The 27,918-nt window shown below is 43.6% G+C and overlaps 1 protein-coding gene across 9 annotated transcripts; it reads right to left on the reverse strand.

The window, feature by feature from the left end:
- Positions 1 to 5,993: 5,993 nt before the first annotated feature.
- Positions 5,994 to 27,215, reverse strand: ILF3 (interleukin enhancer binding factor 3). Of its 9 annotated transcripts, none has more exons than XM_073319037.2 (20): positions 27,107 to 27,215; positions 21,479 to 21,571; positions 21,169 to 21,395; positions 20,659 to 20,839; positions 20,147 to 20,294; positions 18,740 to 18,831; positions 18,258 to 18,353; positions 17,766 to 17,877; positions 16,948 to 17,045; positions 16,416 to 16,527; positions 16,204 to 16,314; positions 15,708 to 15,907; positions 15,023 to 15,193; positions 14,390 to 14,527; positions 13,995 to 14,171; positions 13,554 to 13,707; positions 13,214 to 13,267; positions 9,084 to 9,449; positions 6,856 to 6,993; positions 5,994 to 6,647 (listed from the first exon to the last, which is right to left on the reverse strand). In XM_073319037.2, the coding sequence occupies exons 2-20, from the start codon at positions 21,479 to 21,481 to the stop codon at positions 6,514 to 6,516; spliced, it is 2,712 nt and encodes a 903-aa protein (XP_073175138.1). In that variant the 5' UTR covers positions 21,482 to 21,571; positions 27,107 to 27,215; the 3' UTR covers positions 5,994 to 6,513. The 9 variants fall into 9 exon arrangements, with proteins under 9 accessions (XP_073175138.1, XP_073175134.1, XP_073175135.1 ...); XM_073319033.2 differs by having other exon boundaries at positions 16,186 to 16,314; XM_073319034.2 differs by having other exon boundaries at positions 6,865 to 6,993; positions 13,554 to 13,710; positions 16,186 to 16,314.
- Between the last annotated feature and the right edge of the window lie 703 nt (positions 27,216 to 27,918).

Raw genomic sequence — 27,918 nt, forward strand, 5'->3', positions numbered from 1 at the left:
GTGCTGAGGTCTCGCACACTTCAGCCCCTGGCTTAACCGCATCCCCAGCCAACCATGCCACTGACTCATTACAAACACAGCTCAAATCCATGGTGGAGACAGGTGTCCGCTATCCACCGCAGGCCCTGCTTACAATGCCGTTGTCTCCAAGCACGATGAAAACAGCGGCCGTCGCTGGGTTTAACTTTGCTTTGTTTTAATGTCATGCAGCATCTCAGCTGAGAGTCAGGGTGCCCTAGGAAACAAACTGCCAAGGGCAAAAGTCAACTTGTGGTTGCTGCTGTGTGCCAGCCAAGGGCCAAGTCCATTCAATGGTGGGGCCTGGGGAAGCAAGTGAATGCAGCGCTGCCTCCTCTCCGCACCGTCAGACCGTCACTGAAAGGACACTTGTGCACTGTCCACATACCAACTGCATGATTTATTCTTCACACCAGGGGGAATTGGCGCAGTGACCGATACATAAGCTTGAGTGGCCTTTTGGGGCATGAGTAGATTTGCAAATATGCAAAACCACATGGCAGGAGACTGCTATGCTGAATGAATATCTAATGAGGGTAGCTGGCCCACCAGGCAGCCCCTCCAGGGCACGTCCGAGAGCTCTGATTTTAGTGGAGTAAGTGTAAAAGCAGCAGTTTCAAAAAAGTACCCTGGTCAGATAGTTTTTACTTTGTGTCACTGCTAAAACCAGGCTTCAGTCCCAGGTTTGTTAATAATTCTTTGCATTTCTAGGCTGGCATTTCTGCCAAAGGACACCCAGAAACAGCATCCAGGGTGGGATGCAGCAACTCACTGAGAACTGCGTGGCCGTTTAGAAGAGAGGGAGAATCCTGTGACAACCATGGATTGGAGACTGAGGACTCAGAACCTGGACTCTAGTCTCAGCTCAGCCCCTGGCCTGCTGGGTGACCTCAGGCAAACCATGTTCCCTCTCTGTGCCTCAGTTTCCCCATCCGTACAATGGGGATGCTGATACTGACCTCCTTTCCCAAGTGCTTTGAGATCTACTGATAAGAGCTAGGTGGTGCTAACTGAAACCGTCAGGAGGTGTTTAAGTAGGTAGACTGCCATCTGCCATGCCAGAACCCAGCGGGAACACCAGGGTTATCGCCCCAAGCCTTGGGAAAAGGGCCCTGTGACCTGGAACGACCACACACAAGTGCAGCCTGTGATGCAAATCTCATGCAAAAGCCAGCTCCGTTCAATGCAGTGAATAGCTTGCTGCAGCCACCCTCCCTTCATCTGCTTTAGCACCGGGCCCTTTGAAGCGAGCTGCCTGGTTTCAGCAAGGGACACATTTCCATGAATATACAGCTAGCAAAGCCTGTGCAGATTTACAGAAAATGCTCAATACATCCCCCCCAGCCCCACAAGCCAGCTACAGCCTAGTATGGCTGGGTGCAGCCTTCCCTCCCCCAAGACATGGGGCTATTTCCCCACTTTCTCCCTCCCTCTCTAATTGGTTTCCCAGAATTCCCCACGAATATCCTGTCCTAAGAACAGCCCCCCAGGGTCAGACCAACCAGTCCATCCAGCACAGTACCCTGTCTTCCCACAGCAGCCAATGCCAGGTGAACAGAACAGGGCCACTCCCAGCTTCTGGCGGTCAGAGGCCGCTTTCACTTTTATGCCAGATCCAGCTCATTGCCTGTGAAAGTCAGCCCTCCCCCAAGCTATCGTACCCATCAGCTCCCCTCCTCACCCTATCCTTAGGCTTAACCTGCATGGCTTGGAGAAGGGTCCTCCCATGCCTACCTTTTCATTTCCTCCCCCACAGAACTCCCCAGGCCTGCTTAAGCATTAAACCCTTCCCTGGTGCATCTTCCCCCACAGCCTGGCTGGAAACCCAGGAGGACCGGCAGCAGGGACGGATGTCAATCTAACGACAAAAGGGACAGACAAGGGCCCGCAGGCTGTGCCTAAACACCCAAGCAGATGGGGATTCACTTCCACTAAAGCACACACCAGCTTCCCTGACAGACAGGCAAAGCCCCGTTGATTTCTAGCCTGGGTTGCGTGTGCCACAGTCAGCAAGGTGGGTGCTGCATTCCCACCCACCCCCACACTCAGATGTAACACACTGGGGTTCCTTTTCCTCCTGCACCTGGCAAGAGAGCAGGGTGCCCACTGGCACCCTGCTGGCTGGGTTGGCATGAGTGCCCATGAAGCCCTACCCTGCCTTGTCAGGTAGAGCATGATGCAAGGGGGCTTGAGCTGATTGGCTCTTCTAAGCAGGTTCTGGCTCAGACGATCTAAATCAGCAGCAACGTGCTCTCCTGTGAGTCTTTCCCACGGCAATTTAGGTATCAACGCGCTGCAGGGATGCCGTGCTCGGCAGCATCAGGAAGGGGTTATTAGCCGTGCACTTGCCTGGGCAGCGAAGCCAGGACTCTTGGGCCTGTAGACGTGAAAGGGGGCAGCTGTACAGGTAGGCTGGAGCAGAACCAAGCTGGAAAGCCTCAGCTACACATCACCAGGGCAGTTTTCTTCCCACAGAGGGGGAAACACACTTCCCTGCAGAAAGAACAGGAGGACTTGTGGCACCTTAGAGACTAACAAATTTATTAGAGCTTAAGCTTTCGTGGGCTACAGCTCACTGCGTCGGCTGCATAGAATGGAAAATATAGTAAGATATACACATACCCACAGAGAAGTTGGGAGTTACCATACAAACTGTGAGAGGCTAATTAAGATGAGCTATGATCAGCAGGAGAAAAAAACTTTTGTAGTGATAATCAAAATGGCCCATTTAGACAGTGGAGAAGATGTGAGGATATTTAAGGAAATAGATTCAATAAGTGTAATGACCCAGCCACTCCCAGTCTCCCTTCAAACCCAAGTTCATGGGATCTAGTTTGCATATTAATTCAAGCTCAGCAGTTTCTGGTTGGAGTCTGTTTTTGAAGCTTTTCTCTTGCAAAACTGCCTCCCTTAAAGAATAAATGGACACAAATCTGACATCAGGAATCACAACACTCAAAAACCGGTAGGCAAACACTTCAACCTCTCTGGCCACTCAGTAGAAGATTTAAGGGTGGCAATTTTGCAACAAAAAAGCTTCAAAAACAGACTCCACCAAGAAACTGCTGAGCTTGAATTAATATGCAAACTAGATCCCATGAACTTGGGTTTGAAGAGAGACTGGGCGTGGCTGGGTCATTCCACTTATTGAATCTATTTCCTTAAGTATCCTCACACCTTGTCCCCGGTCTAAATGGGCCATTTTGATTATCACTACAAAAGTTTTTTTCTCCTGCTCATAGCTTATCTTAATTAATGCATCCGATGAAGTGAGCTGTAGCTCACAAAAGCTTATGCTCAAATAAATTGGTTAGTCTCTAAGGTGCCACAAGTCCCCCTTTTCTTTTTTCTTAATTAAATTAGCCTCTCACAGTTTGTATGGTGACTTCCAACTTATCTGTATGTTTCAGAGTAACAGCCGTGTTAGTCTGTATTCGCAAAAAGAAAAGGAGGACTTGTGGCACCTGAGAGACTAACCAATTCATTTGAGCATGAGCTTTCGTGAGCTTCTGCTCAAATAAATTGGTTAGTCTCTAAGGTGCCACAAGTCCTCCTTTTCTTTTTATCTGTATGTGTATATCTTACTATATGTTCCATTCTATGCATCCGATGAAGTGAGCTGTAGCCCACGAAAGCTTATGCTCTAATAAATTTTAGTCTCTAACGTGTCACAAGTCCTCCTGTTCTTTTTGCGGATACAGACTAACACAGCTGCTCCTCTGAAACCTTCCCTGCAGGTTAACCTGCCCAACCATCTGGCACTGATCTGCTCATGCTAGACTCCGGCCCATTCCCCACCACTGCACAGCAGCCCTCCCTGCCTTTCACCTGTGACAGCAGATGCCTTGGCTTCACTAGACAGGTCGCTGCGCAAAGCTGCCCGGCTGGTGCCTGACTGGCCAGAGGCAGGGGGGACACCAGTCACTGTCCGGCGGAGCCTTGACATAGTTTGCTGCCTGCCTCAGCACTCCTTGTACGAAGGATGATTAAAGGCAGCAAAGTTCAGCCTTCCCCAAGCTGCCTGACCTACTGGCTCATTTGTTAATCCCGTTTGACAGCAGCGGGATGCAATACACTGCTTGTCTGCAGCTGGGTAAACTTGCCAGTCATTTAAGCTACACCAGACTGACGACTGAAATTGATGCGCATGTCAGAGAAAGGGCAGGCAGCATAGGCTGCCATCCTTTCCTCTGGGATCTTCTCTAGCGCCTTAGCTTAGTGACTGATGCGCTTTTGGGGGTGAGGAATTTCTCAGAGAAACTTATTGCTAACGGTCTTGCTAACAGTACCGACCAAACCTGGCTGCCAGAAGAGGTCAAAGCTTGGTGAGTCTGCATGGCCACGCTGCGTCTGGACAGGGAGAGGGAATAGAGGTCGCTGGGCCTGGAGGGGGAATGAACACTGACAGGTGGGAGTCGGCTCAAACCTGATTTCTGCACAAACACAGGCAAAGCCTTTGGGTTTAATGCTGCAGTGCTAGTCGCAAAGGAACTCTTCCCGTTCCCTGGCGGACAGCAGCACCACCTAGTGCTCATCTAAGGCATTTCAGACACGCCGGCTTGAGACGGCTCTCAGCTTCCACTCAATCTTTCGTGTGCCAAGGGCGAGGTAGAGCGGTTTTTTAATTTTGACAAGAGTCAGTCAGTGTTTGTGACAGCCTGGTGCTCTTTGGTGTCCACGTTCTCCATAACTGGGTGGAGAAGAATTGCTGTTCTCTTATGTAAAAGTACTCCAGGATCTGATTTCCTTTTGATCTGTCACCTCTTCCAGTCCATGGGTACCTAGGACAGCACGGCCGGCAGAGTTCACGCTCGCTAGGAGGAAAGGAGTTTTCTTGGGTCTCTTCCTCTGCCTGGCTAGAGGCTGAGAACTCATCCTCTGCAAGCAAGGAGGCAAGGGAAGATGCTGGTTAGTAGATTGTTTTCATGAACAGCATGGTTACTTTTTGGAGAGCCTCTTCCCACCTGGTTAATTTCCCAAGGATAGGCCTGGAAATAAACTCAGCAGCCCCTGACAGAGGAGACGGGCTGCTGACTCCATGTGTGCCCTGCTACTTGAGGTAGGTCTGAGCCACTGCTGTACTTCCAGTAAAGGGGTGAATCCCAGTCCTTTACTGGTTACTGATAGGGAGTCTGCAGCTAATGGTGCCACCAGGGATCTGCCACAAGGCAGTCCGGGGCTCAGGAGGGACAGCCCTGTTGGTACTGGAACCTCACCAAACCTCGACTAGGGAACTACTGCCTCCTGCTGGGCTTGAGGTATTCCCACTATGGCTGCTGCTGGAATCTCTCTGCCCACGGCAGCACTGGCATGTGAGATACCAGACTGAGGGAGCGTCAAAGCTCTTGTCCTCTCACTGCTTCCAAGGGCAGCCACAGAAGCCTCTGGGAACCACTATTCCTAAGTGTGTCCTTTGCCAAGGCAGGAGATGAGGTGGAGAGCTCAGTCTCTGCACGAGGTGGGGAAAACAAAGCTGCTTCACACAGTCAAGCAATTCTCTCTGCCCTAAAGGGACGCTGCTGGAGGAGCACAGCAATTCCCAGCTGAGAAAAGAAAGGAGGAACTTTGATCTGAGTTGCAGGCTCCAATGGGAATGGCAAGCCCCCTGATCTGGTGACTGACAAGTTCGGTCCCATTTCAGCTACACAGCAGAAAACCAATGTAAAAATGGCAAACCTGGATATGAACCAATAGGACTGAACGGTCCAAAAAGGCGATTGTAGCCAATTTTTATAATTGAGAAGAAACATTGAGTTCTACTTTCTATATTGATAGAAACAGCTATTTAATTCAGGTCTATCATCTGCACACCTCTGGGGCTGCTGGATATATTTTTGCAAAATGGTTTTCTGGCCATGTTTCACTATTTGTGCCACTGTGGCTATTAAAGGAAGAGGACAAAGTTATTTTGCTGCAGACAAACATTCTAGCTGACATTTGTATGCAAGGCAAAACTACACGTTTGGAGACAAAGACATCAAGAGTTTGTGTTTATTTGTCTACATTCAGCTTAATCAAGATGTACTGCCTGAATGATCCAGACATACAAAACCCACTCTTTCCCACTGGTTTTTAAAATAAAATCTTCACTTATAAAACTGAAACACTAAAGCATTAAAATACAGAAAGCTTGTTTAACTCACTTCACAAAAGCATTAACAGATGGCATATCCCTTATCTATTTAAAGCCATACTGGGTTAACACTTGAATGACAATTTTAAATAGAAAAAGGATACTGAAATTTTATTAACTCAAAAATTCTATTTAGACAAAGTTGTAATGGCAACTAACAAACCATTAAATACATAGATGTCCAAAATACAGCTAAGTATGGAATTACAGGTACTCGACCATTAGTGACGGATATCACAAAGAGCACTGCAACATGGAAACGGGGGTTTACATGTTTACTGTGATGCAATAAAACTGAATATTCAAAGGGTGCGCAAGTGCGGAAGGTAACAAAACTTCACACCCACGGAGAAAGGGTCGGTTTATCTGTACTGATAATTCATGTTGTGATCGTTTCTGCCGTAGCCGCCTTGGGAAGCTTGGTAGGAACTTGGGGGTCCGCTGTAATTCTGGCCTGAACCTGGAGAGCTGTAGTTAGTCTGAGAAGAATATCCACCTGAAATGGAGAGAGAAGAGTTCATCTAAACCATGTTGAGACGAGCTATTTTAACACAACAGTACGCAACAAGAATTGTTGTTACTTATCCAGTCTGGGCTGCCATCCAGCAGAGCACACACAGAAAACAGAAGAGTGGTGACTGCATCTTCGCACCACACACAAACACATTTTACAAAAGGAGAGCCGAAGAGGGTTGTGTACTGACCTTGCTTACCTTGGTAAGACGACCCTCCTCCCCCAGATCCTCCCCCATAGCCGCTGTGTGAACCAGTATTGTATGAGGCACCTCCTGACCCATAGTTATTTCCTCCACCTCCACCACGGCCACTGCCGCCACCATAACCTGCAATTGAGAACACACGCTGAGCAAGGCTGACAGTGAAGTCTGCAACTCTGCTCTTAGACCAGGACACCTTAAAAATATCTAGACTATCAATACAGAACTGAGTTAGTAACAGAAACTGCCAAGGAGTTTATGACTCATCAAGGTAAGGGTTACGGCCAAGTGTTCAATTAGAGAAAATCTTTCTCCTGCAGCCTTTGGCTGGTAAAAGTGCCCCAGGCTTAGCTGCCAGCGCAGGAGAGGCTTGATCAGTCAGAGCTGCACCAAGAAGAGACTACGGTCTGTAACAGGGTAACGTCTCCACAGCCTGTACAATTGCATATGGCTGGAGGGTCTGGCCTACAGCTGGAAGAACAGCTCATGCAAGTAAAAAAATTCCTTTTGTGGAGAGTGGGGACTTGGGTAATTTTTTGGCTGAGTCACATGGGTGGCCTCAATTAGCCTTGCCTAGCCAAAAACTACATGGGTGTTGTACGTAAATTTGTTAAGTCTCTAAGGTGCCACAAGGACTCCTCATTGTTTTTGCATGAAGAAACAGTATTTCTGGACAGAGGTGTTTACGGGCCTTGAAGATTCTTTCAAACCCTGTTCATGTCCCTGATTCCACGACACTGCTCCTTAACCAAGGCTGGCTTTTGGCATAAGTGCCCTGAAGCAGTTTGATTTGTGATGGAAAGACCAAAACTATCAAATGTTTATTCTTCTACAGTGTTAAAGACTAAATGCCCAACTGATCACGTTAGTGGTAATGTAGCAGACAATATCCACAAAGACGCAGCACAATTGTACAGGCTGTGGAGAAGTTACCCTGTAACAGACTATAGTCTCTCCTTGGTACAGCTCTGACTGATCATGGGAAGTAGCATCAGAATGGGAGAGAGATCAGTCTAACAGGTGAAAAGGCCAATCTGGTATCTGCTACATTTGGCAGCAAACTACTAAGGCTGCATCTCTACTTAACATGCTACAGCGGCACAACTGCAGCTCTACTGAATCTCTTCGGTGTAGACTCTCACTACAGCGAGAGGAAGGGTTCTCCCATTGCTGTAGTTAACCCACCTCCCCGAGAGGCAGTAGCTATGTCCGTGGAAGAATTCTTCTGTGGACCTAGCACTGTCTATATGAGGGTGTGGGCCAGCTTAGCTTTCTCTCAGGGGTATAGCTTGTCACACAGCTGAGAGGTGTAGCTATGCTGACTTAAGTTTCCAATGTAGACCAGCCCTACGTGTAACAGGGACAGTTTAACTTCACTAACTACCTACATTATTCTAGCAGATTCAGATCCTGAATATGGATACCATCTCACTCTGGAATGAAGTCCACAGGGTGTCCATTTCAGAATACAGATTTACATTCACTGGGAGTCCTACTTCTTTCCAGTTGAACACTAAATACGGTATCTAAACTACACGAAATAGGAGGATATATTTATGTCAAACCCACGGATTTTCTGCCCAGAATCACCAGGAATAGAAAGGCCAGGTACACAGAATGGGCCTGCATTTAGAATTTGTAATTCTCTGCATCTCAGACCAGACACATGATCAAGGGCTAGTCTCTCACTAGCCATCTTTCATTTGGACTGTATATCATGAAGAAACAGGTTTTAGAGTGGTAGCCATGTTAATCTGTATCAGCAAAAACAACAAGCAGTCCTTGTGGCACCTTAGAGACTAAAATTTATTTGGGCATAAGCTTATACCCAAATAAATTTGTTAGTCTCTAAGGTGCCACAAGGACTCCCCATTGTTTTTGCATGAAGAAACAGTATTTCTGGACAGAGGTGTTTACGGGCCTTGAAGATTCTTTCAAACCCTGTTCATGTCCCTGATTCCACGACACTGCTCCTTAACCAATAAAGGAAGTTTCAGCAGAGCAACACACCCATAATGGACTCTCATGCCAACATGGCATTGAAGTACCATCATCACAACTCCTGAAGCTCACTACAATTCTAACGTTTAAGGCAGTACCACCTGCTCACCCCAAAAAGACTTCATAATCCCTGTGGAAATCTCTGTCTGGCCCCCAAATGTAGCATTTTAACCCTGAGTATCTACTTAGGTCCTTATAAGCAATCCCCCACTCACTGAATTTGCTCTCGTAGTTGTAGTCTGATCCTCCGCCAGAGGAGTTGTAGGAATTAGAGTAAGAGTAGTTGCCTTGTCCGTGATTATACCCTTTTTGTTTGCCTTGTGGAGGGCCGTAATTGCTGTACTGGTTTTGGTTGTAAGACTGCTGTTGCTGGCCTTGGTGGGATTGATACCCTGACCCATAGGAAGGTTTTTGCTGTCCTCCATGCTGCTGCTTCTTTCCAGCATGTTTGGGCGGAACTGGTGAGCTGTAGTTGTCACCACCTTGGTAGTAGGATCCATAGCCAGAGGAGCCCCCGCCGCCACCACCGCCTCCACCACTTCCTGTGTTGCCGGAGTGACCACCATTGCTATAAAACTGGCCTGAACAAAGGAAGAGGAAGTCAAACGGTGTTTCTGACAGGCTTGAGGAAACAGGCACTCCACCACTTTGTTTAAAAATACCTTATTAAATGTAAATGGTTGTGTGCCCTGTATCACACTATGATGTTTTGACATTATATAAGCAGCAGTTTAGACTCCAGAACTCTTTTGACCAACACAAGAAGATTTAAGTAATTCCAGACAAGGCCAACAGGTGTAACATTTTGTTCATTTAAGTAGATAAGGAATCACGATACACATTGACACAGGATCTTCCAGTTACTATCACTGCTCATTAAACAACTCTTCAAGTCTTAGGAATTAAATGTGTGTAGAACTTTAAGGATCTATATCAAATTCTAGAACTAAGTTCAAGGTGACTAGTGGTTTTTCCAATGCATGTTACAATATCTAACAATTATTACTTAATGTTCTACAAAGTTAGTTGGTCTCGTCCTCAAATTACACTGGAGACAAGCTAGCCACCAATGATAATTGAAGCTCATTCTCCACAGAAAAGGAATGAAAATCAGGAAGACTCTTACTCCAGTGACAAGGACTTAGAGCCAACACCCATGCAAATCACTCTAAAATAAAGAGCACTTTCCACATGAAATGCTGTTTGAATAGGAATAATTTGACTGAAATCAAAGATGCCTTATACAAAGCTTATCCAACTGTACCAAAGTGCTCACTCCATCAAATTCTGGCATCAGCATGAACTCAGAAGGTTACCAGAACCCTGTGTTAGGGCTGAGGATCCCCAAAAGGAATAACTGGAATAACCTTGTACTTAAGTCTTTTGGCAGCTAGAAACTTATTTTCTGATCGACCTGTGGCACTAACAGACTGGATCTTGCACTGTTGAGTAACTACTTTCCTGCCCAATTTAAACATGTTCAGGTTTAAGGGATTGTTCAGTTCAGGCCCTAGATAATTGGCCTACTTTAATAACTTAAGACGAGAGCAGGTATGTTGCATTTTGATTTTTTAATAAAGATCATGATTCTTATTTACCAAGAAACAACAGCCACTAGGATCTAGACAAAAACCTGCAACACTGTCCACAGTAGAGTACGCACAGCTCCAGAAGCTTAAGTGATGCTTGAGAGACAGGTGGAGTTTTACTGAGTTAAACTACATTAGAAACAAAGGAGGGGTGTAATAAAAACATAGTACTTCTCAAATAGAGAAGAATGTAAAGTTAAAAAGTCAAGGAGTAAACTTGTGACCTTTAACAGCTCCACATTTGTGAAACTTTAAAAAGCACATCTGAATGATGGAACGTGAATCAGAGCTCATTTCCAACATACAAACTGCAGTTTGTACAGAAGAGCTGGCTCTAGGAACCATCCAGCTTTTTTCTTTATTTTGCATACTAGTTTAAAACTTATAATATTCCTGGAATAACCATTTAAAAGGACTTCACCCCACCTCCAAATTAGGGTAAGGCCCTTTCCACACTATGCAAATAAACATGTTATAACCTGTCTTCTTCTGTGGGCAGAAGGCCACATTTCAATAGGGCAGAAACAAGGTTCTTTAATAGTTCTTTCCACCCAAAAGAAGTTATAACATGGTTATACCATACTACAATAAAAAAATATTCCTGTAGTGTGTAGCTTGGTACTAAACCTCCAGTCTTTGGTACAAACAGAGATCCAGAGTTATAGCAAAAGAATATATGAAAGAATGCAGAAGTGAGCTTCTTCCGAATGGGAGGTGAGGGAGAAACCTGCATCACCTGAGCTGAAAACGTAAATGGTGGAAGTTGATGCTTTTCCCAAGAGAGTTAAGACAGCTTTTGGGACAGTCATTTCTAGATGAATGCTTTATATTTAACTAGGCAAGTGTTAACACTGTTCAATGCCTAAATTCCACCCCTGTTCAGTTAAAACTACTGAATAAAAATATCCAACACACAAGTTACTTTAACATGTATTCATTTAAAAAAAAATGGCATTTTCACCTCATTCAGAACAATATCTATTCCCTTGTATAAAAAGACATTATCTCAAACAATAACTTTCTAAAAAAAATAGGACATGCATTATTTTTTTAAAAAGTGTTCACACTGAATATTTAAAATTTTGCCCAAGGAGGTTTCAGCAACCGGATGTTTGACAGGTTACTGTTTTCACCAGTTTAAATTATTGAGTTAACTAAAAGGTTATTGAGCCTCACAAATTAAATTAATGCAATGCTTCAGGATTTGCAGCTAAAAAGAACAGTGACAAAGAAAATACAATTTTGAAACATAAGTATCATAGCAAGAATAAAGGACCGAACACATGATCTTTTATTAAATATTAGAGAGTCTCAAAAGGCAATTTATTCCCTGAGACTTCAAACTCTTATGACGTTTCATTGTCCGGGCTATTAAATACTTCTGCTTTTAGGGCAATGTGCATTTTACAAGAGGCATAAGCTACAGAGAATATCAGATGGCCTGAGCAGCCAGTCAGCCTGCTGGGTTTGCAACCCTTGGACATTTTAGTTTTTGAAGTGCTTTAGGCCCTTTATGCTTGGATCAAAAAAGCCCATTTTTATGTAACTAATGAACCCACGCATTTTTAAGAAGTCATGAAAACTAACACTTTTACATTAACTCCTTAATGCCTGGATATTTATTGTACCAGTATTGGAAGCACAGTACAATACCTTTGACAGTATACTAGCTAGCAGCCACAATAAGTCACACCCCTCCAGCATTTATTCACCAGTGTATTACAAAGTATGTAAAGATTAATTGAGCACATATGATTGCACATACAAGTCACCATTTTGCATGCTTAAAATGCTGGGCTGTACTAGATTCAGAAATGTTGAAAGTATCTTCCCTACTGTCAGAGGCATCAACCCAAGTTCTGGTGTTTATTAAAAGGCTTAAATTTTGTACAAAACCTGCTGTAAATTAAGACAAAGGTAGATTAAAACTTCAGTATTTGTTTCTTAAAAATAAAGTAATGCTTTCCATAAAAAGCAAAGGTGGGCTTTTTGCCTTTATGCTGAACAGAGCTGACTTTAAAATTTGTGCAAATTGCACAAAAACGTTCTTGGATAATTAGTTCCCCCTGTTGTGTACATCAAATTACGAGCAAGTTCAAAGGCAAATCACAATAAAAACTGCCACTGTCTTAAGTTCTGCCGGCTAATAGTTTCAGACAAGCTGCGGTGAAAAGCCACTGTTGAGAAACCCAGTGAAGCACAGGGACACAGCACGAACACTTTGGGTTTTGGAGTTCGAGAAAATTGGAGTAAAAAGCTGTTTTTTGCAATACTTTTAGATGATCTAGGAAGACCCAAAATCATGATAGCCGTAGCAGTCTGTGAAAAAGTCACCTACAAAAGGGGGAGACAGAGCAGAGAAAAAAATTAGAATTCTTTTGAAGATGGCAAAATGCGCCACATTTGAAAGTCATGTTTTAGATTTCTCTGCTCCTGTCACCCCCCAATGAAGGCTTCTTCTCAAGACAAATAGCTGTGTATTTTCAGGAAAATCTTATTCACAAGAGTGGTGGATTGCTTCACATGGCTTAAAGCAGAGAAATTTAAAATATTCACATTTGAAGAGGAAACCTGATGTTACCTGGATTTGAGTTTAAGTTTTAAACATCTGATTCAGCTCCCTTTCATTATTTCTCATTTTAAAATGAACATGCTATGATGGTTCAGGTACAGGTATATCACTGTATGTTGAAACCCAGAGTTCGAGTAACCCCAGTTGGGTGCTGTGTTTCAAAGATTAAAACCTTAACACTTACTATAGCCTGCTGTTGCAGAATTTCCTCCATAACCATAGCTTCCGTATCCAGCTCCTAGAATGGAGGAAAGCAATTACTCTAAGATATTCATTTTCTATTGTTGATGAAAGGAATGAAAAGCTCATTAAAACAAACTTCACTTCCAATAAGCTACAGCGTAAGTTATCTAATTTGTGTAATGTAGGAACTCTATTACCACCTATATGCTTAAACCAAGAAAGCTGATCAACTCCATTGGAGATACCCTACTTGTGAACAGCTACTTCACTTTACATGTATTAAGTTTAACATGCGACAGCAGACGTTTAGTTAGTAGAGTGAAACATTCACGGTAACTCACCAGCATTCATATAGCCACCATGATTGCCACCACCAAATCCACCTCTGCCTCTGCCACGGCCTCTGATGTTGCCTCCTCTGCCACGTCCACGCAGATTTGGGGGAGGTGGCACTTCATTGTGCATGGGGCCTCCCATTCCAAAACCTGGATTATGCTGCTGTGGAAGAGACACCTTGTTACACAACCCTATTTTTAAATCAGCATTTCAGTGCCCAACCTGAAATGGATTTGTGTTTCTAAAGTCCAGTGCAGGTAGAACTGAGCTACGAACTTGAGTGTTTGGCCCTAATTCTAAACCTAGGGGTAAATCAATCTCCGTTTCTCCGAAGGCAAACGGGGATAACAACCACCCCTCCTCTGCCTCTCTGGGGTGTTGAGTAACATTGCTTAGGTTACACACACAGAACAGAAACATTTAAAATCACCAGCAAGTGTACCTACCTTTACTGCAAACTTGGGTCCTCCCCTTGCAGGTACAGGGGCTCTTTTCTTCTTATTGGGCTCAATAGCAACTGGAGCATCGGGAAACAGCTTCTCTAGGGCAGCTAAAGCAGCGTAGGCTTTTGCCACTTTTTTGTTTGAGCCAGCTCCTTGAAATTTCTGCCCATCAACCTCAACCTTAGAAACAGATTAAATAACCATGCTATGAATCACACAAGAGATGTCACTTTTGACACTGCTATGTTGGTAAATTATGGCATAGCTTGCTACTTCCATGCACAGTGTCAGACAGAAATTAGTATGAACTAGTGAAATTTTACTAGGCCTGGAAGTTAAAGCTGCACAGAATGTCTATAAATGTAACCTTGTGTACAGAGAACTACAAAGTCGCTTACCTCCATGACAAAGCGCTTGTCATGGCTGCCACCTGTTTCTGAAATCAGTTCGTATTTTAGACCACGCCTCTTCTCATTGAGTTCCATCACTGGATTCTTGCCATGCTTAGTCAGGATTGGTCCCTGTTGTTTCACATTCTAAAATAAATTAGAAGTGCCATTAAAGGTACAAAGAGCTGTTGGACTTGGAGTTATCCAATGTATGCTTATGGTTTTTATAATTAAGGAAAATGTTAGTCTTAAAGGGAAAGTTACATTGAAAGTTAAGTTTGAGGAATAAAAGTTTCAGCTATAACCCTTATAATTATTGTAACTGAAAAGTTAATGATTTTTATAGTTTTATTTTGCATTTGTCAGCATTATGTATAGTCAGTGTGCTCCTTACCTAGAACACCCCTTTAAAACAGGAGAGAAAAAATCCTCAAATATTTTACGGGATTGTAAGGAGTTTCAGGACACACTATTTAATCAAAACTCCACTGAAACTCAAGTGGACAGTATTCCTTTTAAAAAGTGCTTGAGAGTTTCAGACTCATGAGTGAAAGAATCATTTAAGCAGCTTGTCACAACACGGCTCTCCTGAAGGTTGGAGGAAAGATTTGGTCTCAAAAGACGTAAGAAGTCTGTGCTCACCTCTGGAGTTTGCTCTGAGGGAGGAGAAGCAGCACTGGGTGTAGAGATAGTTTCCACTACAGGAGGAGGAGGAGCAACTACTGGTTTCTGTTCTGTTTCTTCTGCCGATTCATCTCCTTTTCCAGACTCTTTGCCTTCCACTCCTGTAGGTAAACCCATATCCTGCAACACCTAGGGGTGCAGGAAGGGAGACAGGCCATTGAGAAGTACTGACACTATATCCTCCATGCCTCTTATACCCCTACGGTGAGGTACGTGGCTGAGAGGGCTGTGTAGAAGTGGATCCACTGGCCCTGTCCCAGAAATTACAACTACCTCCATTCGTTCCAAATGTAGTATTAGCCCAAGCTTCATCCATCCCCACTGATGGTGCTAAAACTTCCAGGAGGCTATAACCATTCCCCCAAGCCCTGCAGGCCCTTTAAACATTGGCAACAAAAAGGGTAAAGTCTTTTGGCTAGTGATTTACTTAATCCGTCAAGGGCTGCTACTATTTCAGTGTTTTAACTTCAACACAAAACTGTACCCAGTGTAGAAGGGCCTACACACTTCACATATGATTTCTAACATGATCTTCCAGAAGATTAAGTCTAAGGGAGTAACTGTTTGGATACTAATGTTTTTTAGAGAAAGGAATTTGAAGGGGGGGGGGGGAAAAGTGTTTACATGAAGACAAAGCTCTTACTTTTACTGCCACATGCAATTTGGCTGTCTTTTTGGAAGGTCCAGATGCCTCAAACGTACTGCCATCGACTTCCACGGACATAGTAAAGATAGGAGCATGAACTGGACCAGTCTGAGACACAAGTTTGTACTGGAGACCAGGTTTTAGCTGATTTAATTTCATCAGTGCATTCATAGCCTGGGGAGGTTCAGTTTTTTCCTCTAAACAGAAAAACAGTTTGTTTGTTAGACATGCACATTTGTTTTAAGACAAACTTGACAACTGAGTTCAGACAATAAGAGGTTACAATCTGCCACTGTGGACTTCTTGTTTAGAAGTACAGATTTGAAAGGATCATTTACAGTAGATAAAGCCTTAAAAAGCAGGAGAAAAATCCAGTCACTCAGATTTACAAGCCATTCCACAAGAAACACTTTCTTCTGCAGTTTGCCCCTCATTTAGTCTGAAAACAGCTCTTAGGCAGCAACTTGTTACCTACCTCTGGTTAACTCAATACCTTTTTTCTGAATCTTCTTTTTCTTTTTGCTGGGAGACTTCTCCTCTCCATCCTCCTCCATAGGACGCTTCATTGGGGTGATGGCATATGTGGTACTGGGGGGAATCTGGACTGTAAAGATCATAAGAGGCAGCTAAATATATCAATTACTGAGTGATGGAGTAGCAAGAGCACTGGGCACTGAGAATGTATTCGTTTATTCCAATACCTACCAGTGTAGTCAACTGGATTTTCGTTCTTTGGTTTCTTGGGCATCTTGGAAGGCAGGGGATCCATCCCCAAGACCTTGTGAAGCTGGCCAAAAGCAGCAAGTCTCAAAGCATGCTAAAAAGATGGAACACAAGTTAATGGGATGCACAAGTTGCTAAAGTAATATTTGCTCACTGCAGAAGTTCAAAGAGGAATCTTCTACCCACCCCTGCTCAAAAAAAAAAAAAAAAAAACCAACAAAAAACACACCAAAAAAGACAGCTCAGTTTAAATGGGATGCTCCTTAGAATTCTAAGTTCAATCCAAAACCTGGGCCACAGCGGTAAGTCACTATTTAAAACCTGATACTTTGCTTCTGGCAGATGAAACTATAAATTTCTTTTTTAGTGTGAGACCCATTTTTTTTACATGACTAGGTATTAAAAAAATTAAAACCAACCTCAGAGAGGTTACTAGACTACCATTAACCAATATGGAAGTTCAACATAAATTGAACTCATTAAGTTTTTGCAACATCTGTAGGCAAAACTATACCTGAGCACTCTGTGTGATATCTTCCCTTTGTTGTCTGTCTAGATGCCCAATAGCATCAGTGGCTTCTTTTTCACAAGGATCATAAATACCAGAACCATCTGAAGGCAGGAAACAAGGAAGATATGCAGAGAATTATCCTAGTGTTTCTAAAAAAACTAAACTAAGTATTCCCTTGGCATCATTCAACACTCATCTGTGTAACACCGATCAACGTCCAACATTTTGAAATTTATCTGGATTATTTTACAAGTATAATTATAAGTGAAGTTGGTTAATACCACTTAGAAAGTAAGACAACCAATTTAACACTTGTAGAATCTGGTACTTCACACTGCAGGGCTTATCATCATGGGTCCTTGTGCCCTAGATAAAATGATGGTACTGTAATACCCATTTATGCTACATATTTTTATGAACTTTTAAATCTCAACTGTGCAAACACAGAATCACAGAAATGTAGGGCTGGAAGGGCCGAGAGGTCATCTTGTCCTCCTCCTCGCGCTGAGGCAGGATCAAGTATACCTAGACCAGTGGTTCTCAACCTGCGGCCCATGGGTCGCTTGCAGCCCAATCAGCACAGAGCTACAGCCCATGTGACATCCTCAGGGCCATACAGGTAGTATTGGATGTGGCCCACATAACACACTGGGCCATATATGTGACCCACAATGGTAAATAGGTTGAGAACCACTGACCTAGAGCATCCCTGACAATGAAGGGGGCCTTGTAAGTACCACACAATACTATAATGCACCAAACTTTAATTGCATCCCATGTGATTTCTTGCTTTGAAATGTATATGCAGAGAACCATCTAACCTGGCATAACAATTCCTGATGCAAGACATTCAAGTACTCTTCTCAGGGCCTCACCGGCTCCCATTGGTCTATTAGCTGTTCCAATTGATTTTTCACACAGCAGCTCCAGAGGCTGTAAAACATTTGAGATTTTAAAAAGTGAGAGATGCAGACACATGACGGTTTTAGGGAAACTTTACAACAAATGCCTAAGCAAAAGCAAAAGAATCACCAAATTGAATATAAGAAGCAGAGGGCTGTAACTGCCATAAGTTTAGAAATTACTTTAAATTCAGCCTACAGATCCAAAGTATGTGATCATATAGAAAGTCTTCAAGTGTATATTTCAAAACCAAAATGCTTCAATAATGTCTTCAAATTAAAGAAAGTTGCAATTTGTGAAAATGGCATTTCAGACTGAAGAACAGTTCTCTCCAGTGACTTAAAGAATAAAACCAAACAATTCAGAAAACAGTAAAAAAAAAAAAAAAAAAAAAAAAAAAAGAAAATTACCCATCCTCTAAGTGGTCCCCAAGTAGGAATCCGAGTACACAGATCTCTCAGCACCCTGATGACTATGACGCACGATTTCAGACCATTAGCCCTGGCCTAGAATAAGTAATCAAGCAAAGGCATATTCAATAAAAATACCAAAACCAATTTATGTGCAGACAAATATTAATTTTTGCAGTGCTACTTTGTCAAGGGTAAACAATATATATTTACATCATTACTATTTTATAACGGAATAGTAATTACAGTGTACAAAAGTGACATTACTCTTAACACAAAGCAGCAACTATGCATCTACTCATTAAAAAAAGTTTCCTCTTTGAACATTAAATTCGCTTAAGTGCTTCTTTAGCAACTGTATGGTTGACAGACGCTAAGTTCAGCACAACTATCGTCCAATGTTAAAGTACTTTAATATAAAGTTAGATATTTGTAAACTTTAACTGGCTACTTAAAGACAAATATAAGAACAAAATGCAAACCTGGAACCACTTGGCGTGTCGGAGTGACGCCAAGGCAGCAAGGCATTTCTGCCTGTCCAGAACGTCCGGGGTGTCGTTGACTGATAGCGTTTCTATTCGTGGATGGAATAAGAAGACAGGCACAGTTTGACCAAGGGGGTTCTGTCAGGTGGAGAGGGGATGAGGCAGCTTCCTAAAGGGCAGCGGAGGCTCCCAAAAGATCTCGAGCTATACCCTTTACCTGAAAGGATAGTCTGCAGTACACTTCACTTTATTACCCTTAACTGGAACTTCACACTGCAGAAAGGGGGAGATTAATGTAACAGGGAATAGGCTAACTCCTATACTATGAGGGGAAAGAGGAATTCTGTGTAGGAGGGGACAGAAAGCCTATACTGCTTTAACAAAGCTTCAGAAAGTAGAATTCTACGGTACCTAACAGAAAGGGAAGTTTGAACTTAACCCTCACTCTACATCCAGAGCAGAGGTAAAGGCTTTTCTAAAGCCAAGGGAACCCCCTCCGCCCACAAGGCTTGACTGCCCTGGCCCCGGCCCGTGACAGAGTGCGTCCTGTTGGTCAAAGGTCCAGCGTCCCTAAAATTGACAAACTAGAAGGCTTGGTAGACGAAGTCAGATATCAGAACCATAGACAATCAATAGAGCACAAAAATATTCTCCAGTCTGTGCTGCAGCAAAACTGAAGATTTGTGTTACTAATTTTGAAGTGTCTGAAGACCAGGGTTTTAGATAAGGCTAGTTCGAACACTTGTTATGCATACAAGTTCATGAGTCAAATAGTGTGATGCTTGTGATACAGAACTGATTATAGTAAGAGATTTTTCAAGTGAAAATATTTTTGACGTCTTATTCCAAAGAGTAAGTTTGAATAAGATCATGGATGGCGTCTAACTTTATCCAAAACTCTGCATCACGTCCTGGAATTCTGAACTTTAGCTGATAAAACAGCCAAAGAGACCCAACAGTGCACCTATCATTTTTGCTGCAACACAAACCATTTTATATAACATATCCAATTTTATGTACATGCAAAAGTCATTTACAAGAAGCCTTCAATATTTTTTAAGGTACAAGCTTACATTTGATGTCATTTGTGTGGGCCTTTAACACGGCTAGGTATAAAAAAAGATTTAAACAACATTATATATTAGTGAACTAAAGGCCCAAGTAAGAAAAGTGAAATACCACTTGAAAGGTGCTACTCAATTTTAGGAGTCTGTTTCTAATTATCCACATCCATGGTCTCTTGTAGTATTACAATCTGGAAATTGAATTTGTCTGCATGAAATATTTTTGTCTCAAACAACTTGGACTACCTACGCTGAAATTGAATAGCACATTTTAACAGTGATTAGCAATACACAACGTAAGTTCCCAGACTGACTGTTAGCCGTTTTCAGTCTTCCATACCTCCAGCTAACAGTTTTTCCATTTCTTCTCTCACAACAGGGGATGTCAAGTGAATGGTCAGCGTCAATGGAGGCTCCTGTGTGTTCTTAATGATAATTGCAGCTTCGCTCACAGACTGGATTATTTCATATTTATCTTCAGTAATAGTCTACAATATAATAATTTTACCATTTAGAAATTTTCTCTTGGATTTATGCGTTTCTTCCAAGTGCACAGCACCGCCCTTTCCCTTAAGAGTATCAACAAGCCTCATACGGATGCTATAACTTACTTTTCAGTTTAGTTAGTTTATGAAGTGATATTATAAAATTGTTTGCGGCAAATGACATCCACCTACTTTACAAGGTGTTTCTGTAAAGACAAGGTGGTTCTGTAAAGATATTAACCACATTTTCCCATTCTGTCTTAGTAAGAAGCCTAATAAATATCCCAGTAACCTTCTTGTCCCTTTAATCCATTCACTTGTGTGTGTTCACTGTGACAAGCATACACAATCAAAGGATTTTACTCACAGCAAGCTGTACACCAAGATTCTCAGCTACTTTGTCCAAGAGACCAGTTGTGGGTTTCTCTTTGCACAGGAGAACTAGCTCAAGATCCAAGTCTCCCTTCAGTAGCAGGCCTTTTGCTACAAGCCCAACACGCATCACTCCACGAAGGGTCCTAGTCAAATGCTCGGCAGCCTTCTGATCCCTGTGAAAAATATGTAAATGCAGTTATGGCAGCACAAAAGTCGAAGCCTGAAGTGCACTTAAAGGGACACTTAAAATAACCTAGCTCACAGGACAAAGCAGTAAAGGTTTAGATCCAAAATATGAGCACTACTACTATACACATACAGGAAAATTACTTGAATTCCATGTTTATTTCCTCTGGCTATGGAATGTCAGAATTAGGGAGAAAATGAGAACTAATGTCTTTTCAAGCACTTAAGAACACATTACTATCAGTCTAGAGAAAAAAATACTACTGAAGCACTTGACAGAGTCCCCATAAAACAGCTGACTAGTAATGTTACTTACCCTCCTTCTTTGTTTTCTTCTTCGACTGCTGTTTCCATGGCCTCCGGTTCTGGCTGCTCCCCACTGACTTTTTCCTGTTCATCAATCCAGTCAGATACAGCTTTGAGAGCACGTTCTGTATGGGAGACCATGTTCTGAACTGCCTCCAACTCTTCCTGAGTTGGGTAAACAGCAGAATGTTTTGCCATCACATGGCGGTCATCATTCACAAAAATACGCATCGGTCGCTGAAAAGACAAAATTTGATGCAATTTAATAATAGACTAAGAATAATATTTATTTCTGAAAGCTGGAGATTTCAGAGTCTTACCATTTTTGCTTCTGAATCTTTGCTGAAGCTTTCAAAAAGTACTTATTTAACTTCTTCCTCCAAGGAACTACAACCAATACAGCTTTCTATAATCTAAAAACAGAAAAATAATTACCAATGATTTGTAGGTGGACTGATAAATCATCTGTCTACTTGGTAAGTACATACCTGTAACTCAAATTTGTTATCAAAGTAATTGGGTGTATAAACTGTGCAGATTAGGACCATATGAACAGTTTATAGCTGACCAAGTATTCTACCCCTGAAGACCAATACCCATAGGCATTGATATAGTAGCTGAACATTAACCCAAATGCAGAATAATGATCAAAATCAAGTTTGCCATACAGACACCATTCTAACATGTATGGATTGCTTTAAAAGTTCTTACTTTTAGAAGGATGAAAAAACATTCCAGAGCTCATCAAGTGCTACATCAAATATATCTATTTAATAAAGGTTTGACAACCACTACCATACATCCAAGATGTGCAATGCAACATGTGAAATAACTACACAGACCTAAATGTATAATGCCAACCCTATGCTATATTTCATTCAAGAGCACAAAAGGAGTGAGGTTTCATGTTGTCTAAAGACTTAATTATAAGAGTCCAATGGTCTGAGCAAAAAAGACTGCCTGATTTCTAATCCTACCTCTTACACTGTACCCATTGTGGACTTGGGGAAGTGATATAGCCTCCCTCTGCCTAAAACACACACTCATTTTCTTTACAAAAAAAATCCACTACACAAGCCCCTCTCTACATTTTAAAGACATGAATTTTTAAGTCCAACCTAACTAAATCCCCAGTTAATGCAAAACTACTTTCCACTAGTGAAGTGGAGCATGAAAAATGGAATCACTGCAAACTTAACTAACTACTGCAGTTTCATGGCAAAAGGAACAACCTGGTGTCCTAGCAGAAAGGATCCTCCAATGCCTGCTCATCCCAGACAGGCCTAAGTGATCACTTGCGATAATCTATTTCCCATATCACCACCTCATCCTACTGCCTACAAGTAAACGGGCAGCCTGTTTCACTATGATGATATATGAGCAAGTAAGGTTATGTTCATTGCCTTAACTTTTGTTTTCCTTGTTTCACTATTTGTGTTCTGAGTAGGCATGGCAGAATTCGGGATTTTTTATACTTCTGACAGATAATACTGATGTCTATTTTTAAGCATTGTGTGTTATTTTTATCAGTTTAAATTTTCACCAGTTGCAGGAAATTACGTGGAGGGTCAAACCATTATTTCATGACAGACGACACTGAGATTCAAAAAATTAAAGCTTTATAACCATTAAAACAAATTGTCAACATCACATGTCAAAATATACAAAGTAAATATCCTTATAACCAACCCTAATAATTCAAACAACATTTTTCTTAATTTGACTATGTGTAAATTTTAATGTTAACATTTTTTCCATCAGTTTGTGTGTTCAACGAAATCCATGTTTATTGATAAAAATCTAATCCTTCCAGGCCTACCTATGAGGAAATACACTTGTGCAAACTAAACTCTAAGTCAGCTAATTTTTGTGTAGGAATACAAGTGTTTTGATAATTCCCATAATTGTTGTGCTACAGTTGTACAAGAATCTCCATGGAACTACTCATCACCGTTCTGAGGTCATCTTTAGAAACGAACAAAACACTTTAAAACAGTTTATGCCAGGGGATCTCAAACTGGGGGTCGGGAGGTTATTATATGGGGGGGTCGCAAGCTGTCAGCCTGCACCCCAAACCCCGCTTTGTATCCAGCATTTATAATGGTGTTAAATATATAAAAAAGGCTTGCTATGTGAAAGGGGTCACCAGCACAAAAGTTTGAGAACCACTGGTTTATGCCATAACTGGATTTTAACTCTGTATCAACTCAAACTTCTACCCCTTTGTTTCTTCATTTGATCACTCTTTAATAGATAGATAGATGGCGGTAAGATTAATCTCCTAAGGATTCATATCTATTCTTTGTGAAAGGCAACACCTTTCCAAGAACGTTTTCAGATGTGCAGGTGACTTTTGGCATGAAGCCCAAAATACAATCTAGCACCAAACTGGCTTTACCCTTCTAGTTTTAAACAGCAGTAAGAATGCAGGAAGCTATGAAATAAGAATATGACAAGAACCAACAGTTTATTGAAATAGAGACAGTAAATCAAAATCAGTTTGAAAATATTTATCTTTAGTAAGTCTCCATGATTTCTCTCTGCAAAATATTACAAGGTCAATTTATCCCCCACCCCAAACTCCTAGTTTTCTAATAACTTCAAGGAACTAGATTACCTGTTAGGTGCTGGCTAAAAACATCTAAGCATATGGCATCTCCAACATGAAATTCTTACTGAGCTCAAAAAGGTGATGCAAAGTTATCAAGCCTCAGAGCTAATGAATAAATTTGTAAAGGTTTACAACAGAAATTATAGTTGGAGACAAGTGCTGGCAGACCCTTAACTTCAACACCACTACTGGGCTCTGCTTAATTTCAATTAAGATTTTGTCGAACTGTTTTAAATGCATCCATATTAACCTTGTCTGGCATTTCCTACCTACCTCAGATTTACACGGCAATCGTGTCTCAACTGAATTTTACACGTCAGAATCAAATACATGTACTTGAATTTCAGCTGTTTGCAAATGAACATACATCTTCACAAAAAGGGGACTAAATTTTAACTTTTATTACATTAAATTACACTGGGATCCATGCAGACAGGTATCTTAGGAGACAGTAAAAAACAAAAACACCCTGATGAGTACTATAAAAATACTTAGCATTGACAATATACTCAGGATGCCATATCACTTTTTCAATAATACTAATTTGCAATTAATCCGGACACATCTTAAATAAATATAAACTATTGTGAGGGGCTAGGAAGAAAAAAACACTAGCAATGAAGTGGCAAAACACTCAGTATTTTACTAAAGCAGTGCTGCTCTATGTTTTATTAGCTGTATCATCATAGTGCCTAGATCCCCGTCATGGACCAGGACCCCATTGTGCTAGGTGCTGTACCAATACAGAAGGAAAAGGCAGTCCCCCAATCCCACAAAGTAATATCCTATGATGAAGACAACTCACTATCATTAATCCTTTGACACAGCAAGTGGGGAATTTTCACCATGCAGCCTTTTATAACATATTAAAAGAAACAGCTAGGGCTGCAATTCTGCAAATATTTACAAACATGATAAACTTTCCTACTGTGAGCAGTCCCATTAGCTCAATGAGACTACCTGCAATAATAAGGATAAGCATGTACGTGTTTGCAGGACTGAAGCCTAGATGTTTCAATTCCAGGATCATTCTTATCCTGTAATACAGAGGTGTGCTGGTATTCTGACACCTTGTCATATGTTAGGAACATATACAAGTCCTAACCTCTCTAATCCCTGTCCGAAGGCCTGAGTCTGGATTCTGAATACTTCTGAAAGTATGTGTACCAATTCTCAAAAATGCCCTCACCTGTTAGCCAAATATCTACTTAATTTACTAAAAATTACTTTTATATTTATTTGTACCCTGAATATTAATTTTGTAAATAAGTGTTGACAGCCATACATTGATATTTGTTAATGACATCTGTATTGTTCCCTCTCCAAGTGAGATGAGAAATTCTGAATCGTGTCAATAAAAAAAAAAATTAAAGGTCACATCCAGAAAATGCTACAGCAGATTAAACTGAAATTTCCAGTTTTCTAAGACTAATATTATTTATGCACTTAAGATCATAAAAACCCCTTTTTAATGTGAGAAAAAGAGCTACTTATGGTTTCTGCAGCATCATAGGATTCAGACCTTGCAGGAAAGGTAACCACAGAATAGGTTAAAAACATTAATTTTACTTATGGTGTGAACTATCGACAATGCTTCACAAAGTTAACATTCAATAAAATGTGGGAAAAGGACTAAAAAAGGTAACACACACACTTCGAAATCACATCATGTTCTTTACTATGCTAAAACTTCCTCCTATCATTTCCACTTCATGATTTAACTAATTATTCCAATGCTAATAAAGCACTGGGTTCTTGCATTTCAAAGTAATGGCCTAAACTGGCTCATGTGGGTGAAAAGCAAGAGAGTAATTAGAATGCTAAAGGTTTAAAGTTTGTTTTTTTATAAACGTTTCAGAGTAGCAGCTGTGTTACAGTCTGTATCTGCAAAAAGAAAAGGAGGACTTGGGGCACCTTAGAGACTAACAAGTTTATTTAGTCTCTAAGGTGCCCCAAGTCCTCCTTTTCTTTTTTGCGTTTTTTATAAAGATACCCCATCTATTCTGTGATATCTTAGCTTGATGAGGAAAAAAATAGTTTCTATTTCTCCATTTATACAGTTTTCTTTTTTAACTTCCTCAATTTGAGTAAGACTGGGTACTCCATTTCATTTTTGTTTATGACCAGTTCTGTAGGCTTTCAAGTTCTCATTCACTAACAGGACAGGACACATTTTTGAGTTGTTCAAATCTTGGTCCCAGAACAGCCTGTTTGTGGGAAGATTTACAAAACCTGGCTCAAATGTAAAGAGATGCAGGATGTTAATGGAAAGCAGAGATTTCCAGGTTTTTCAGTAGGTATGCCATTACCAACCCGCGAGTCGTACTTTACATTGAATTCTGAGTTACAGAGAAATCCAGCAGCTCTGAAAACTGGTCTGAAGTAGAACAAAGGAGAAATTTCAGCTACCAGGGAAGCTGTGGGGAGACGAACTCAATGGGACCCGGCCGGATGTTTCCCCATCTCTGCTACATGCCCCTCCGGGCCTGTGCTCTGACGGAGTCACCCTCCCCCACAGCGCTGTTTCACTGCACTGAGAGCGGCAGAGATCTGCAGCCTCCTGCCAGGATGCAGGCCTCGGGCAGTAGGTGTCTCCTGCCGCGCCGGGGAGCGCCTCGGGCAGGCCCCTGCTCCCCGCAGCAGGGGAGCACTGAGCGAGCGCGGCTCTCTGCCCGGGCTGCCACTGGTGCACGCCGGGGGGCGGCCTACCCGGGATGCGGCGCTCCGCCCTCTGCAGGAGGAGCGGGCGGCCCCGGGACCGCGGGAGGGGGGAAACCCCTGCATCGCGCAGCGAGGGAGGGAGGGAGGGAGGGAGGATCGGGCCCCCCACGCGAGGAGCAGCCGCCGCCGCCATTTGCAAAGGCGGCAGCGAGAACAAAGCGGCCCCGAGCAGCGCGTGGAGCCGCGGCCGCCGCGAGACCCCGCACGCGCCACCGTCCCCCCCCCCCCCGCCGCCCCAAGCCGGGCAGCGCGCGAGGGGGTGAGCGAGGTGCGCGCGCAGCACCCCCCTGTGCGCCCGCGCCGTACCACTCCCCCCCCCGCTTTTACTCCCGGCCCAACCGCCATCCGCCGCCATTTTGTCTCCACAGCACAATGGGGCGAGCGGAGTGGGGGGCCGGGCCGGGCCCGGGGTGGGGGACCAGGCACCCGCTCGCCTTCAGGCCGGGCAGGAAGGGGCCGCCAGGCCTGGGAGTAGGCCCAGCACCGCCCCCCCGCGGCCCAGCACCGCCCCCCCTTCCTCCGCCTCAGCGCGGGGACTCCCTCAGGCCGGGGGCGGCCCCTGCTTCGCCCGGCCCCGCTCCCCGGCTGCTGCCCGGCTCCCCGAGGCCGCACTCACCGGCCGGGCCGTGCCCACCGCCGCCGGCTCCCCACACGGTGCGGTGCGCAGCGCTGTTCGGCTCCGACTGCAGCGAGGGGGGAGGAGCCGGCGGGAGAATGGGGGAGGGGGGCCGTCGGGGGGGCAGGGAGGGATCACGTGGGGAGGCCGCCGGGTCCGCTCCCCACCAATCGGCGCGGGACGCCGCTGCGACGTCACCTGCGCGCCCGGCTAGGCTCCGCCTCCTTCGGATCTGCGTCTCCGCGCGCGGCGCCGCGGGCTCAGAACGAGGGGGAGGTGGCTCGGCGCGCGGGGAACTGGGGCAGGTGCGAGGCGAGGGGGCGGGGCGAGGGGATCGATGGGGAGAGGGGCAGGGTGGGGCGGCCACCCTGATGGCAAGGGAATGCGAGGGGGGCAGGTGCTCTGAGGGGGGCAGTGTGGGGAGGCTGCCCTGAAGGGAGGGGGATGTGGGGGGCAGTGTGGGTTGGCTGCTCTGAGGGGAAAGGGGCATGGGGGGGCAGCTGCCCGGAGGGGAAGGGGGCGGGGGACTGGCCTCAGGAGAAGTGGGGGCAAGACACAGTTGCTCTGAGGGGAAAGGGGCATGAGGGGGTAGTGTGGGGAGGCTGCCCTGAAGGGAAGGGGATGTGGGGGGCAGTGTGGGATGGCTGCTCTGAGGGGAAAGGGGTATGGGGGGGCAGCTGCCCTGTGGGTATTACAGCCCTCAGGAGACTAAACTGTGATGTGCCACAGGAAGAGAATAGGAGGGAGTGAGGTGTCCCAGTGCCAAAGACCCTTGCCGTGGCAAGAAACTGATTAATTGAGATATATACCCA

The sequence above is a fragment of the Lepidochelys kempii genome, chromosome 20 (assembly GCF_965140285.1).
Source record: "Lepidochelys kempii isolate rLepKem1 chromosome 20, rLepKem1.hap1, whole genome shotgun sequence".
Classification (NCBI taxonomy): Eukaryota; Metazoa; Chordata; order Testudines; family Cheloniidae; genus Lepidochelys; species Lepidochelys kempii.